Raw genomic sequence first — 15,192 nt, forward strand, 5'->3', positions numbered from 1 at the left:
CGGAAAAGATGTTTGCATCACAATATTTCTCTCTGTGTGCCATGTAAATTTTGTATGTACAGTGAATTCTCGATATATGTCAGCTACACGGGTCTTGTCCAGGTGACATATCCGTATATGACATATGACGTATACCCCACATTGGTGGGGATAATTCCGCGACGATTATCGTCCAGGCCTTGGCGACATATATAGAGAAATACCATTTTTCTATATTGTTACTAATAACGAAAATATTTTAGGTGGACCGTGTGTTACTCAGCCTTAACAATTTCAAATATTTTCGTTTATCATTCCAAAGATTGAAAGCCTGTATAATGTATCGGAATGATTGCGAATCGTGTTGTTATCGTCGTTAACGTTATCGTGGAGGGATTGTTGTGTCCGGGGAAGGTCAGTGGCCACCGGTTCAAGGGCCGGGGGTTTAAAGACCGATCGAATAGTTGACCGATCAACGGCCGATCGTCTCGATATCGATTCGTTTAAACGGTCATAAAGCGGGTCTCGGTGTTCGGTGGTCGTGGGAGCGTCCAGCTTTTTCTCTACCCACATTCGATAAACGAATCGATAAACGAATCGTTCGGCCTCGTCGCTTCCTCGGCCGGAGCCACACCGAGCGAGGAAAAAACGAGCCGGCGATCATCGGGGACACGATAATTGGCGAGGAGAAGAGGGCCGGCACCGGCCCACAAAACGCTTAATTATATCCACGAGGCAGCCCGCTTTTTTCCCCGTTCTCTCTCTCTCTCTCTCTCTCTCTCTCTCTCTCCTACCCTCGCTGTTTATCTCTCTACCCCCTTCTCTCTACCCCTCCCTCCCTCTCTCTCTCTCTCTCTCTCTCTCTCTCTCTCTCTCTCTCTCTCTTTCTCTTCTTTTTCCGTGGGGAGCATAAACTGTCATGAATCGATCAAACTACTCGTCGAAACGCTGCGAGCGAGGCATCGTCGATCGCGTGGACGACGCAGGTGGTCGACGGCGCGAACTCCTTGATCTTTGACCACCTCTACCCTTGTACTCGCCATAAAAAACTCACTATTGACACAGTAATCTTTTGCTCGTATTTTCCTCGCGAATCTCACAACTGCAACATCGCGGTGCTGTCCAGGACTACGGATTCGCTGGCCCACGAATTTTCCTTTTTTAGTTTATGCACGACACTGTAAGTCCTTGTGCCACCCATTCTGGATATATTAAACACCCTGTATAAGTGAAACAGGCAAAATACGAACACACAAATTCACTAATAATTGCGTACTAGTATAAATCGTTGTTTCGAACAAGTCTTGTCGCATAATTATTTGGCCATTTTCCTTGTGCCACCCATTCTGAAACACCCTGTACGAATGAAACGAGCGAGATACTAACGCACAAATTCGCTACTAATTACGTACTAGCATAAATCGTTGCGTGGAACAAGTCTTGTCGCATATATTTGGACATTTTCCCTGTGCCGTCCATTCTGGAACACCCTGTACAAATGGAACAAGCGAGATACGAACACACAAATTCACTAACAATTGCGTACTAGTATAAATCGTTGCTTCGAACAAGTCTTGTCGCATATATTTGGACATTTTCCCTGTGCCATCCATTCTGGAACACCCTGTACAAATGAAACAAGCGAGATACGAACACACAAATTCACTAACAATTGCGTACTAGTATAAATCGTTGCTTCGAACAAGTCTTGTCGCATATATTTGGACATTTTCCCTGTGCCATCCATTCTGGAACACCCTGTACCAATGAAACAAACGTGATAGGAACACACAAATTCACTAATAATTGTGTACTAGTATAAATCCTTGCTTCGAACAAGTCTTGTCGCATTTGCTTTTCCATTTTCCTTGTGCCACCCATTCTGGAACACCCTGTACCACTGGAACAAACGTGATAGGAACACACAAATTCACTAATAATTGTGTACTAGTATAAATCCTTGCTTCGAACAAGTCTTGTCGCATTTGCTTTTCCATTTTCCTTGTGCCACCCATTCTGGAACACCCTGTACAAATGAAACAAGCGACATACGAACACACAAATTCCCCAATAATTGCGCACTAGTATAAATCGTTGTTTCATACAAGTCGTGCCGCATTTGTTCGGCCATTTTCCTTGTGCTATTCTGGAACACCCTGTACAAGTGAAACAAGCCAGATACGAACACACAAATTCACTAACAATTGCGTACTAGTATAAATCGTTGCTTCGAACAAGTCTTGTCGCATATATTTGCCCATTTTCCCTGTGCCGCCCATTCTGGAACACCCTGTACAAATGAAACGAGCGACATACGAACACAAAAATTCACTAACAATTGCGTACTAGTATAAATCGTTGCTTCCAACAAGTCTTGTCGCATATATTTGAACATTTTCCCTGTGTTACCCATTCTGGAACACCCTGTACAAGTGAAACAAGCCAAATACGAACACAAAAATTCACTAACAATTGCGTACTAGTATAAATCGTTGCTTCGAACAAATCTTGTCGCATATATTTGGACATTTTCCCTGTGCCACCTATTCTGGAACACCCTGTACAAATGAAACAAGCGAGATTCGGACCTACAAATTCCCTAATAATTGCGTACTAGTATAAATCCTTGCTTCGAACAATTTCCGCTGCCTCGTCTCCAACTCTCCGTGCAAAATCACCGGTCCTCCCTGAAATCCTGTCACCGGATCAGGAACACCCTGTACATTCGGTACTGGTTCAGGACAATGTCTAATGTCTGATCCTTCGTTGCAGATGGAGAATCAAGGTTTCGAGGAGGAGCATCAGCCAGGTATCGGCTCATCCGAGCGATCCTTCCTCGCGTCGAGGATCGATTTCTCCGGGCACGCGTCCGGCTTGCACATGGCGGACAGCCACGTGTACGAGGACATTCTCCCTGGCGTGGAGCAGATCGGCAGGATCTCTGGATCAGCGGATCGCGATCGGACACCGGCCGATCGGCAGATGATCTCCCAGATGGAAGAGGAGCGGATCTCGCGGATCGGCGAGTTGACACGCGAGCAGGAAGAGTCCTGCGGTTTCCGGCGGAATTTGACATTGCCGTTTCGTCGATCGAGCGTCCTCGATCTCGCGGGCGCGAACAGTTCCGTCCGCGTGACCAGCAGAGAGAAGAAGAACAGCTGGAACGAGGAAGCGGAAAACGCGGAAACGATCGCGACGATCGAGAAGGATCGAGAGCCGAAGCAATCGAACGAGGCCCGGCCGAACAGGAGGCGCAGGAAGAAGGACTGCAAGCACTGCAAGAGCAAGATCGCCTCGTACGATCGAGAATGCGAGATCGACGAGAGGGAGAACGAGGAGGAGACGGTGCTCAGGAAGAACAGGGACAATAAGCGGGGACAGTTCTCGCCGTTGATTTCCAACGATCCCAGGACCATCCTGGATCCTTGCGACCTCGCCGCGATCAGGACCTGCGCTCCCAACGGTGACGCGATCCCTGTCAGAGGAAACAACTCGCTCTGCGTCTTCACCATTTCCGAGAAAGCTACCGGATCGCCGAAAAGCCAGGCCAAGCTGATCCAGCTGGAGGACACCAGGATCAAGGAGGACAAGCCTAACGGCGCGCAGGAGAAGAGCAGGGCTGGGATGAGGGTGAACTCCATCTACTCGCAGGATAGATGGTACGCCAAGGAGGCGCCTATCTTTTGCACCGATGTCAAGGAGCATGGATCCTTTCAGGTGAGCAACAGTATTTTACATTCTTTGTTGCTCTACGGAACCGTTAGAACTTTGCCAGCCGACGAATAGACTGTGGATCTTCGTGCAAAATCAAAATTGTCCTCGATTTAAAAAGCACAAGATGAATGAAAATGCCCCTTTCAAGAATTTTTAGTAAGTAGAAAATTGTCTGCGCCAATTGAAAGACACAGTAGTCATCTAGAAGCTGTTTTCCAGTTTTAATAACCTCAAGTAGTTAAAATTTTTTTTCCACAAATAAACTTTCATAATTCCAATATAATACCGGCGATGAAACCGTGATAGGTTTAGCGTTGAACAAAGTTAGGATTTTGTAACATAATCATTGTATACGTTCATTAAACGATGTTAGAAAAAATTCGTGTAAGAAACGTAGGGTTCGGTCATCGGGTGCTGGTCTCTATAGATTCAGTGTAGAATGAGAACCGCTGCACCGGCGGTAGAATGAGAACCTTTGTGGCACGAGTAGTACTCGAGTCGACCGCTAGGTGGCTTCGCCAGGGATCAGTTTCTCGCAAGTAAAGATGTACGACGAATAGTATAAGTAGGAACGCAAAGCGAAGGAAAGCATACTTACCTGGCGCAGAGGTTACCGTGATCAAGAAGGCGGTTCCTCCAGGGCGAGGCTTTTCCATTGCACTACGGTTAGGCTGACCCTTGCGAATATCCCTAATGTGGATATCTCGGGCGTATAATTTTTGGTAGTCGGGACTGCGTTCGCGCTGTCCCGGACAAAATAATTAAAAAACAGAAAATTTTTTCTATCTTCTCTCTCTATTTAGATTTTCTTTGACCCGTCTGTTTTCAATGTCTGCCATTTTAGTAAAATGCCTAACATTGAAACATGCGGTCAATCCGTTTTCGAATATTAACTACTAATTCTATAGACAATATACCTGCTATTTGTTTTCAATTCCGTCTTTTCGTCTATATAATTATTAAGAGTTTTATAATTTTCTTTATAATTATAACTGATTTCCAATTTTTGTAGACAAATTTTAAGAAAATAGAATGAAATGAAAATGTAGTTACAAATCAAAGAAAAATCGTACTGAATTCTATCGAATTTTATATTAACCAACCCCTTAGCACACTCGAATGGTGACTAAAACCATTCGTGGGTAAGGGCACCACTACAAATTACTGTAACATTATTCAAAATATTTTTTACGTTATTAAATTTGTTCGTATTTAAAATAAGTCACTAAACATTTCAGTATTGTACAAGTAAATTGCACCATTCTCGTATGTATAACATGAAAAAATATATATAGAGTTAAAATAGCTTCGAGTGCAAAGAGGTTATAGCATTCTTTCAAAATTTTTATAAACCTTCTTAAAGATCCGCAATCTAGCTATATAATAATTTAGTAAAATTGTAAACTGAATTGACTCCAACCGAATTTTCCAAAGTCTCTGAACAATTCGGAAAATAGTGAGTCCAAGAAGATGGTGTCTGATTCAAAATCTGTACTTTGCTGGATTATATTAGGGGTACCCATAAGTAATCAATTATTTGCAAAGAATTATTTGTTTTGCTTTTTAGTTCTGTACCGATCGTTGAACAGGAAAAACGCGTATTCTTTTACAGTTTTCGGTAAAGCAGCCTGTGTACAAAATATTCTAAAAAGTATAATTTTTTTTACAATAATAAAATGGCGTTGTACCTTCCGAGGATCATATTCGTCATTGCATACGTTTTCATTTTCATGCGGGATTTAATGCAACGGTAACAACAAAGAAAATTTGCGATGTTTATGGAGATGTATCGAAAGTCAACACAAGTGTCAACGTTGGTTCGGAAGGTTTGCTGCTGGTGATTATGATCTCTCTGACAGGCCTCGGACGACCAGTTGAATTTGATAATGGCACCCTAAAATCTCTGGTGGAAGCTGATTCAAAATTAAGTATACAAGAATTATCGAGAAGCCTTGGATCCAAATGGTCAACTATGCAAAGGCACCTACACGAAATGGGAAAAGCATATAGGCAAAAGGAATATGGGTACCGCATCAATGATCTGAGACCAACAAGAATATTCGTCGATCAATTTGCACTTGATTGCTATCCAGATTTCGTAGAGATCCATTTCTTAGCAGAATCGTTACCGGAGATGAAAAATGGATTCTTTGTGATAACATAAAGCGTTCCAAGCAATGGCTTTCTGCAAATCAAACCGCGATATCAACCCCTAAACCTAGCTTATCACTTCGAAAGGTGTTACTGTGCATTTGGTGAGACTGTCGTGGCATAATTCGCTTTGAGTTGTTGAAACCTGGAGAAACAGTTACCGCTGAGTTGTATTGTCAGCAATTACAACGGCTGTATTCAGAACTATTGAAAAAGAGGGGCATCTTTAGTCCACAGAAAAGGCGTAATACTGCAAATTGACAATGCCCGGCCCCGTACAGCGAAACTCACTCAGGAAAAAATCAAAAAATTGCAATGGGAAGTTTGACCGTACCCCCCGTACTCACCGGATATTGCTCCCTCCGATCTTTTCAGATCTCTGGAGCATTATTTAAGAAATAAAACATTCTGTGGAAGATGCAAGGAGGCACCTCGAGTCACATTTTGCTTGACGAACCCTGGATTTCTATACGAGGGGGATTGAAAATTTGCAGGGAAAGATGGCAAACCGTCCTTGATAATGATGAAGATTATATAATAAAAACTTGAATTTCCTACAAAGTTTGTTTTAGATTTCTAAATAATTGATTACTTATGGATCCCCTAATGCAACTACCGGGTTGCATGTTGTATCGGGGGGTCAATTCGACCCAGATTCGCACCAGGTCGACTCAAGGTTCCGACTCGAGAAGAATGGCAAAGAGTCGTCGCTGGGAACGAAAGGGTGGTCGGGAACAAATGAGACGAGTGTCTCGGCTCGCCCGGGGAGTCTGTCTAGCGCGACAGGTGGGGTCTCTCGTCCCGACCAGCAGTCTCTTCTCGAATCTTCCTCTTTCCGTTCTATTTCGAATCGTAGACGACGACTGGCTCTCTAGCCCCCACTCTAATCCTCTCTCTCTCTCTCTCTCTGTTTTGGCTAGTCCACGTGGAATGCTCGGTTTTCGTCGACGTGATTTCTTTTCGGTCGGTCGGCTTCAAAGAAAGGGATCTCGTCTGTTCGTTCAGCTCCTCCCCCTCGACTTCCTCTATCTTTCTGTCGACGCGTCGAAAAGACTCGCGGCCGACGGGAATATATTCGCGTAATTGATGCCTCGTTTGTCTGGAACCACGCTGAACCCGCACCAGCACGAGATCGTTGAACCACTCTCCGCGCTAAACTCCTTCCACCGTTAAACGTTTCGACGCTTTTGTTCCTCGAGCATCATCGAATCTCTTTCATGCGAGATCGATCAAATCCGAAATAGAAATTTTCTCGTCATTCCAATTTTATTTTCCATGCGTTGGAGTCAGGGTGGAACTACTCACACCACCGCGGTGAAACGCGAAAGACATTTTCACAGTCTTTTATGACTTGTAGACGGATATGACTGTTAGGTTTCCAGCGTGCCCTGTGTATTTCAAATGCGACGGCCGCCGACAACCTGAGATTTCGTCTAAGAGTCGGTCACCAGAGCGGCGCAACTGACTCGTAACGAGAATTCACTGTATCTAGTTACGAAAGCCGTTCAGTTCAGGTGTGACGCAAGGTGGCCGTCATTATTATTATCGCGACGATTATTGCTAACGCGGTGTGCGTCATCGCGGCGTCGTTATCTATTCCGACGAAGCGCGATCGCTTCGGCCGTTGGTCGGCAATATTCGCGGCGATCGAGAAAAACGCGATTAACGGAAGAACCGCGAAGGCAGCGTGTACGTACGAGCTTAATTTAGTGGTAGCGAGCGGTTTCGAGCTGTCAACGTCGGCTTCCTCGGCGAACAGTCTGCCCGAGCAGACGGACGCGAGGAAATCGGGCGCGCATGTTCTCTCTCTCTCTCTCTCTCTCTCTCTCTCCTCTCGGCTCTTGCCGTTCCTCTTTCTCTTCCCGCAAGACTCGTCCTCGTTCGCGTCGCCCGACGTCTCCAAAGGAACAAAACGGAACGGAAGTGGAAAAGGTCTATCTATAGCCAGACGCGATGAGCGTCTGCCGGTACCAAGCCGCCCCGCTCGAGCCTCTCGTAAGTGAACACGCGTGAATTCCTCCCGAAATCGCCCAACTAATTCTCTTGTCAGCCCGACTCAGTTCTCCACGAAGTATTCACGTTTCGCCGCGAAATTCGCCGTCTTGCAGATCGTAGTCGCCAAAACCAAATTCGTGCAAATCGAACCCGCCCTTTTGAAATTGAAATGCAAAATACTTATTTAACCTCTTAAAAGCCACCGTAGTTGCGTTACCGTTACCTCTCGCAAAAGCCACTATAGTGGCGTCATCGTTCGAACCGATGCTTTCCACACGGAAAGCCACTATAGTGGCGTACAGTGCTCAACCAGTTAACCCTTTGCACTCGGCGCTACTTTCAATCTAAAACGAAATTTTTCTTCCGTCTTACAATATTTCCATTTTATTCGTACGAAACTGATCCGATTTCTGTATACAATATTTCAATGTTTCGTTATCTATTAAATTCAAATTTTGTAATGTAACAGATATTTTGCAATATTTTTTGTAATTTCTTTGAAACAATGCCACAACAATTTCCAGTGGTGCTTCAGAGTCACCACTCGAGTGCAAAGGGTTAACTGTGTCCGACGAGTATACTCGTCACGAAGGAATGGCAATATTTTCTGTCATGACGAGTATACTCGTCAAAACAGCTGTAATTGAAACAGCGGTTAATTTTTGCGACGCAACTTAGGTACACATTTTTCGAAGAGGTCGCAACAGCTAACTGGTCAAGAGGTTAAGTATTTTGCTTGATTCTTGAATATTTTCACTTAATTCTTAAATTCTCGAATATTTGCGACAGTTTGAGGGGAGCTTCTCCGATTCGTCAAACCGTGTAGATGTTAGTTAATAATTTAATTTTGAGATTGCCATCTCCGTTCTCGATCTTTTTCTACCAGCGACTCGGACGTCCTGAGATGACCTTCAATTCGGAAAATCGCGGTTCTTCGTCGAAGAAAATTCGTGGAAGAGCTAAAATGTAGCAATCTCGCTTTGTCGCGGAGTTGACGTGACGAGACGATTTCGCGAATCAGATTACGACGCAGTTAGGGAGATAACAGAGCCCGCGGATCGAACGTCGATTCCCGCGGAAGGTGAAGCGCTCTCGGGAAACGGCGGTCAGTTCGACTCGAAGCACCGGCTCGGCATGTTTCTTCGCTCGCGTCCTATCCCCGCGGAACATCTCGCGTCGACGATTGCCGATCGTCGGTGTTAACACTTCCGGCTTGTCGCGCATGATCATCCTGATGGTGAACGTCCACGTGATTCGAAGTGAAACGCTGTTCCACCGTCGGAAGTTCGAGTTCCAAATCGGCGCGGCCATCGGGGAACTGTTCCGGTTCCAATTGAATTGTCAAACTCGACGACAATTATGCAAAAATACACGCCAGTATGTAAACTAATAAGTCCACGGCTCCACCGTAACGAAATTGCACGAATTCATTTGTCTCGCGCGGATAGAAAGTTTCGAATCGAAAGTCTTCTTCGGGAGATCGTTAGATTGTTGATATTGACGGCTATGTATGTTCGAAAAAGGGAAAAATCGCGAGACACGAAGTTAATGTATCGCGATCTTCTGGGAAAGGTTCGCGAGAGACCATGCTCGGACGAGTCTCGATCGGATTCGAGAATCTTCGCGAATCTTCGTCATCGGTGGCGACACCACGCCTCTCTAGCTTCCTGGTAACTGACTTTGAACCTCTATCGGAACACAGATAAACGATTATCGAGACACAGCGAACGAGAAAGGCCAGCTCGAAGAGAATGCGGTGCCGATGGCTGAGTTTCAGGTAAAGAGACCGAAAGACGCACAGCGCGTTGACAATGAACAATTAAAAAATTCAACTCTCGTGTTGATATTACCCCTTCGTTTTGCTCGGAGAACTTTCCGACCATGACGCAGGTTTCGCACTCGAAAAACATTTTGCAAACGAAATTCCAGACCAAATACTCTGGCAAATCTAACTCGCTCTTTGGGGAAATTCAAAGTCCGAACTGTAAAAGGGTGAAATTAATCCCTTGCTATTTATTTTGTGGCTGTGGTGATTGGAAGTTATCGTTCAGAATTTCGTAGAAAAAAGAAGAGAATTTTTATTGTTTGTATTTCGGTTTTCTGCAAAATGCTGTTATATCGACAAAATGGATGTTTATTTCGGTTCAAAGGAAATGAACCCCTTGCGCTACCATTTATTTTGTGATTATAATGAGTAGAAATGTTTCATCGTTCAGAATTTCATAGAAAAAAGAAGAGAATTTTTACTGTTTGCATTTCTGTTTTCTGTAATATGGCTGTAATATCGACAAAATGGATGTTTATTTCGTTCAAAGGAAATTAACCCCTTGCGCTACCATTTATTTTGTGATTATAATGAGTAGAAATGTTTCATCGTTCAGAATTTCATAGAAAAAAAAGATAGTTTATATTTATTGTATGCCTATCTTTTCTCCAAAGGATACATACATCGACTACAACAAAGTAGAATTTTATTTCGGTTTAAAGGAAATTAACCCTTTGCACTCGAAGCTATTTTAACTTCAAAACGAAACATTTCTTCTGACCTAGAATATTGCCCTTCTATATACATATTTTCATGTTATACATACGAAAATGGTGCAATTTACACGTGCAATACCAAAATGTTTAGTAATTTATTAGATACAAACAAATGTAACAATGTGAAAAATATTTTGAATAATGATACAGCAATTCTTAGTGGCGCCTCAGAGTCGGGTTAATAGCATACATATTTATTAGACTCTGTTCAGAATCTTCATCACGAGTCTGACTCGATATTGTAAGGCAAGGGGTTAATTACATATTTCTCAGACTCTTCGGAATCTTCGTCCGACTCGTTGAAATTGAAAATGTCGAATTTGGTCCGTGCGGGAGCAAAAATTGTTGAAAATCGCGACACGGCGAGATGTGGGAAGGGAAACAAAGATCTGAGGAAGCGGATCCCTTTGATTTCAGAGGGCCTATTCCCTTCCGGTGCGAACGCAGACTCCGTCCTCGCAGAATCGCGCGAATCAACGAAGAAGCGTCAGGGCAGAGCCGCCACCGCATCCGGCCAGACTGCGAAAACATCGGCACGGCTGGACTCTGCACTTGGCGCGACCTCTGAAGACTTCCGGTTGCTCGAGGTCCTTGGTCCTTCTGCTGATACTGATCCTGGCGCTCCTCGGGATCGGCGCCGTTGCTCTCTACATCGTCTTCGGTGAGTTCTTCCTTCGATACACAGTGTTTACTCGATGTGTGTGTCCAAAACGCGGGTCAAGGGACATATATGGGTCACGAGATTCTTCGATCCACGCGACCGAGGTGTCTCGAACTTCTTGGTGCACAGTGGCGCGGTAGTGGGGATAGTTCTGAGACTCTTATCGGCTAGGCATTTGGGACATATACAGAGTAAACACTGTACAATTCTACAACATTCTTCAACATTCTACAATTTCCCGAACCAATATCGCATTCGGACAAACTGCCTTATCTAATCGGTGGACTGCAGACTTGTGCATTCCTAGCTGATAAAATTGGTCAAATGCGATGACATACTCGATGGAAGCCAATACAAATTTCAATTATTTTTTTATTTTCTACACGAAAATTGCTGACCTCTAAGATCTGCGAAAGGACCTCGGTATAATTGATTCACTGATCAGATCAAGGACGTTCTTGTCCCAAGGCCTTCTAGCACTGCTTTGCCACAAAAATGTTCGGAATGCTCGAGGATGATCGACTGCGGATTCTTAAGCAGAAAAAGAAATTTTCTAAATTAATCGCGAGATGCAGGAGCCACATAGTCATTTATTTCCTCAATTCAGTAAGTTGAAAATACTACATCTTGAAATTCTCCGGAAGTTTTTACTGTTTCGCTTTTGATCTAATTATTTTTATTCGTAAATATTCCCTTGATATACGACACGTTCTGGAAAAATTGTCCACATTGAAAATATAAATAATTGCACCGATACTCTTGAATTTTCGCCAGTGTCGAGAGATCCGGTTTTGTACAAAGATTATAAAAAACATTGAGGGTCAGAAAGCGAACCGGAAGTCGAGTAGATTTTTGCACAGCAGGGGCGAACTTGGCAAGATGGCGACAGACACGTGGCACAACAACGCGTCGGCCAGAGTGGCGAAAACAAATGGCCGAGGTTTTGTTTCTTTTTCTCTTTCTTTATTTGTCAACGGGAACATTGTTCTTCCGCGGCGGATGGCCCGATCGAGTTGAAGCCGCGTGCACAGTCTCGTTTGTGTACTCAAGGCGTTGACCGTTCGTTATTTTCCGAGCGACCAGTTATTTCTAGAAGACGAGACCGACGTGTCCACTCTTTCATGCATCATACGGCCACGTGTGCCCCGCAAACAGTATTTCCAAACAGATCGAACAGAGAACAGAGATTTCAGCGATCGAGCGTTGCACTCTGTTGGCACTGGGGCCTTCGTGAACGACCATGATCGTCTCAATGACGTCCAGCGTTGCGTATTGGCCCACCTGAAACAATTTTACCACCGCCATTGTTCGTTCCACCACATTTTCCTCAAACATCTATTTTTCCTTCCTTGGAAAGGAACCTTGAAAGTAACTGATACGTGTTGTCTCATAAAAATGACGAGGTCAAATCTATTCGGATTTATATTTATTTAATCATTTCCCACGAAAACATCTTTATAAGTAATTGTAAAATAAAAAATCTGGTCATTCTGGGAGGATTAGTGTTAACCCTTAGCACTCCCTTCCATATTTCCCTTCAATATATATTTTTTTTTCATATTGTTCATACGAAAATGGTGCAATTTACACGCACAATAATGAAGAGTTTAGTAGTTCATTAAATACAAACAAATTTAACAATGTAACAAATATTTTGAATAATGACACAGCAAGTTTTAGTGGCGCCTTATGGTCGCCATTCGAGTGCTAAGGGTTAAGTCGATCGACTTCGAAATAAGCTTAACAAGTAAATAATAAGTGCTGGACTATCTTTAGAGCGTCTACAATCTTTTTGTTGGTCGTCTAGACTCTAGATTAGTATGTTTAAGTATGTTGTTGCGTCATCAAAGCGAGACGTCGCGACGTGAAAATTGTAATGTTCACGATGTAACGCGTACTCGCACAATCAATTAAGAGCACGCCAAGTAAGTATCATCAAATCCGCCGGATTTTCTAGACTCTAGAGGTATGAATCTAGAGGTTAAAATGGTAGACTATTAAATTTGCTGTAATAGACGATATTTGAAAATCGGACGTTGTGCAACGAGCTAATGTGATTATTTTGACGGATTGGCAGAGCCGGAGAAGCTGCAGATCATCCAACAGTACCTGAAGTCGTCGGCGAACGACACGTCGACGGACGGAAAGACGACCGCGGGAACGTTGTTGACGAACGCGTCGACGACGACGCCGGCGAGCAGCACCCTGATCGCGAGCGTGCTTTTAAGCGGCGACCAGTCATTTCCGGAGAGCGGCGCTCGTACCACCGCGGAACCGGAAGCGGAAGCGAGCAGTACGCCGGCCGTCAACTCCACCAGATACTGCGACGACTGTCTGAACGGGGAGGTGTGCGTCGCCCTCGTCGACGAAGAGGTGCCGATCTGCAGGACCAGCCTCGATCTCGAGGACCCGACCGGATGCGCCGGCTTCTGCCTCGTCAACAAGCAGAAGTGCCATCGCCTCGACGTCGACGCGTTCAGGTGCAAACCCGTGACCCAACGAAAGTCCGACTGAATTCCTCTTCGGTCCAAAAATCCAAAATTACAGAGAATCGCGCTAACTTTGTTAACGCGTGTACTGCCGCGAGAATTTCACTCATAGGAGCTATCGAGATTATTAACACTAGAACTACCGAGCAATAAACGCGACCGACGTATATTGATTTGTAACAGTGCCCATTACTTCGTGCAACTTTTATTGTAACATGTGCTTCCATGAAGAGAAAACATTTTTACAATTTCAGTAATTGTAACAGAAAAAATTAGGAACCAGTCATTCTGACTGGTCCGGTAGTTCTAGGGTTAGAAACAATCGTTACTTGATAACTAAGCTCTGTCATACTATAGCCCAGCTCGTTTCAACGCTAACAAATTCAGTGGTATTAAAACTTCCGAAGCTTCTAGTTGCTGGGCCTAAGTAGCCAAGCCAATTTGGCATTCTTTTCGAAAAGATAGGAACGCAAATTATGTCTCTTCTGGACCACTGCGTATGAACATCTGTCTTCTTTAGTCGAGACATAGTGAAATACAAAGCAGAATATAGTTTCATAGAAAGTTGATGTCATAAATAGCCTCAAAAATAGTAAAAAGTAGTTCCCCGACTCTGTCCCACTCGTTGGACGGAGTATAGCAACGGAAGGCCATTACGCATGATTTACACTAAAATTCGTAGCTAACAGATGCGTATAAAGAAAATGTTTGTTGAAAGGTGCGTGGAGGTGGAGCACTACTGCCTGGACGACGAGTGGACGTGCACAAACACCCTCTGCATCCCCTTGGAGAAGCGTTGCGACGGCCACATGAATTGCTACGACCATTCGGACGAGTTCAATTGCGGTAGGCGTCGTTCTCCTCCGTTCTGATCCCATTGGCCCACTTTTTTCTTCGCGACCCATAACTTCTCCGTGTGTGATCGGCTTTGTCGCGGCTCGCGAGGCTTCAGTTTGCCATCTTTCGCTGGAACCGTCGCGACTAATCCGTCGGGTAAAGACCTCCTCGATGGAACCGACCGTCTCCGAGCTTTCTCCGATTCCAATCCGCGTCTTCGCTTCCTTCCGTAGCCAATGGACTTCTCAACGGGGCACAGAAGTTTGCCAGACACTTGCAGTGACTTACTAGAACCTTCACAGAGGCCACAGAATTTTCTCAGAACCTCTACCATTTTTGTTGTTGGTCATATTGGGTCTCCGAAAGCTCTACGATGTTTCTCGAGGCCCTAGAATACTTTTTTGGACGTCTACAATTTTTTGATGGGCCATGCAGAGTCTCCGGAAGCTCCACCATTTTGTTGAAGAACCTAGAATAATTTTTTGACGGTCTACAATTTTTTGATGGGCCATGCAGAGTCTCCGGAAGCTCCACAATTTTGTTGAAGAACCTAGAATACTTTTTTGGGCGCCTACAATTTTTTGATGGGCCATGCAGAGTCTCCGGAAGCTCCACAATTTTGTTGGAGAACCTAGAATAATTTTTCGACGGTCTACAATTTTTTGATGGGCCATGCAGAGTCTCCGGAAGCTCCACAATTTTATTGAAGAACCTAGAATTCTTTTTCGGGCGCCTACAATTTTTTGATGGGCCATGTAAAGTCTCCGGAAACTCCACAATTTTTTGATAGGACATCTAGAGTCTCCGGAAGCTCCACAATTTTGT

General features: G+C 44.3%; 1 protein-coding gene and 1 non-coding gene across 6 annotated transcripts in view; both read left to right on the top strand.

Annotated features, from left to right (window-relative positions):
* LOC143356120 (uncharacterized) overlaps positions 1-15,192 on the top strand; it is a 41,117-nt gene that overhangs the window by 22,042 nt on the left and 3,883 nt on the right. For 4 of the 5 annotated variants that reach the window (XM_076791549.1, XM_076791548.1, XM_076791550.1 and 1 more), the window contains 5 exons: positions 2,752-3,696; positions 9,542-9,616; positions 10,798-11,041; positions 13,119-13,521; positions 14,249-14,376. In XM_076791549.1, the coding sequence (XP_076647664.1) occupies positions 2,752-3,696; positions 9,542-9,616; positions 10,798-11,041; positions 13,119-13,521; positions 14,249-14,376 (1,795 nt within the window). The remainder of the gene's footprint in view (positions 1-2,751; positions 3,697-9,541; positions 9,617-10,797; positions 11,042-13,118; positions 13,522-14,248; positions 14,377-15,192) is intronic. The other variant, XM_076791552.1, reaches the window with a different exon arrangement.
* LOC143356880 (U1 spliceosomal RNA) lies at positions 4,284-4,445 on the top strand. Its single transcript, XR_013082744.1, has one exon. It is a non-coding gene; the product is annotated as a U1 spliceosomal RNA (small nuclear RNA).

Source organism: Halictus rubicundus, chromosome 8 (genome assembly GCF_050948215.1).
Source record: "Halictus rubicundus isolate RS-2024b chromosome 8, iyHalRubi1_principal, whole genome shotgun sequence".
Classification (NCBI taxonomy): Eukaryota; Metazoa; Arthropoda; class Insecta; order Hymenoptera; family Halictidae; genus Halictus; species Halictus rubicundus.